General features: G+C 45.9%; 1 protein-coding gene across 1 annotated transcript; it reads right to left on the reverse strand.

The window, feature by feature from the left end:
- Positions 1-363: 363 nt before the first annotated feature.
- On the reverse strand, positions 364-1,320 carry LOC109680050 (olfactory receptor 10H5-like). Its single transcript, XM_074053412.1, has one exon. It carries the CDS (start codon positions 1,318-1,320, stop codon positions 364-366), a length of 957 nt encoding a protein of 318 aa, XP_073909513.1.
- Between the last annotated feature and the right edge of the window lie 376 nt (positions 1,321-1,696).

Genomic DNA, 1,696 nt, shown 5'->3' on the forward strand with positions numbered 1-1,696 from the left:
ACAGATGTTTACCACCTTACCTTTTAGGATTCAGAGTTTCTTGTGGAGGCTATAAAGGTGTTTTAAAATGGCTGTGCTGATTATTATAAAAACCTATAAATAGTTGAATTATATAGTACGTGAATTTCTCTATAAAGGTGACCCAAAAGACCATATCTAGTCCATGAAAAATGTTCAAAACTTTGAAGTGATGTAGCATCACTATTCACAAGGAAGGAAGGCATATGGCAGGGCAGAGAGAGAGAGACAGAGATAGAGAGACAGAGGGAGAGAGAGAGAGAGAATGGAAAGACAGAGGGAAGAGTGACCAAGAAGGATAAATGAGCTTCCTCCCACCATATTCCTGCTAGAAAGCCAGCATCTTCAGGGATTCTGGGGAAAGAGTTTGCTCAGCAAACTCTTCTTCATGGTGGTCTTGAGTTCCTTGTTCCTCAGACTGAAGATGATGGGGCTGAAGAAGGGTGTGAGGACTGTGTAGGTGATGCCCATCAAAGTGTCTCCTTCCAGGGACTGGGGATCCTTGGGCTTTAGGTAGATGACAGAAGCAAAGCCATAGTGCACGATCACCACTGTGAGGTGGGATGCACAGGTGGAGAAGGCTTTGTGTCGCCCCTCAGCTGAGGGGATCCTCAAGATGGCAACAACAATGAAGGCATAGGAGAGCAGAATGAGGAGGAAGCAGCCCAGAAGGGCTGAGATACACACCAAGCCCAGAACTTTGCCCACTACTGGTACATCCTCTCCGCAGGCCAACTTCAACAGAGATGGCACATGGCAGAAGAAATGGTGGATGTCATTGGGTCCACAGAAGTTGAGGTTGAATATGACTGTTGTGACCACAATCCCCATGACAGAGCCACCAACACAGGACCAGGCCACCAGACAGGCACAGCCATGGGGGCTCATGAGCACATTGTAGTGCAGTGGTTGACAGATGGCCACATAGCGGTCATAGCCCATGACAGTGAGTAGGAAGGAGTGGGTGAAGCCAAATGTGAAGGAGAAGAACATCTGGCAGGCACAGGCCAGGAAGGAGATGGAGTGGTGGGTAGACAGCAGGTCAGCCAGCATGCGTGGGATGATGGCCAAGGTGTAAAGTATCTCAAAGATGGACAGGGCGCACAGGAAGAGGTACATGGATGTGTGGAGGCTGCGCTCACTCCAGATGGTGGCCATGATGATCAGGTTGCCCAGCAGTGTGAACAGATACATCAGCAGAAACAGCAGGAAGAACATTTGCTGAAGGCGGGGAAAGTTAGAAAAGCCAATGAGGATGAACTCAGACATGAAGGTGAAGTTTAGACCAAGTATGTCAGCCATACCTGATGGGAGACAGAAAACATTATTCAGTGTTTAGGAGCACAAGGGTTCCCAGGGAGTTCTGGCCTGCAAGAACATGTGAGAGGCTCCTTCACCTATCCAAGATATGATTAGTTGACCTGCAAATACGTATTTATGTTATCATCCCTTAGCATTCATAGGGCATTAGTTTCAGCACAGTCCTATCTACCAGATATCAAAACTTCAGGTGCTCGAATCCCTTTTGAGAATACAGCAGTGTTGCATAGAACCTATGAACATACTCTCAGACTTTAAATCATGTTTAGATGACTTAGAATATTGAACACAATGTATTGTGATATAAGTAGTCATCATACCATATTTTTAAAAGAATTATCACAAAAAAAAAGTTGAT

This window comes from Castor canadensis, chromosome 14 (genome assembly GCF_047511655.1).
Source record: "Castor canadensis chromosome 14, mCasCan1.hap1v2, whole genome shotgun sequence".
Lineage (NCBI taxonomy): Eukaryota > Metazoa > Chordata > Mammalia > Rodentia > Castoridae > Castor > Castor canadensis.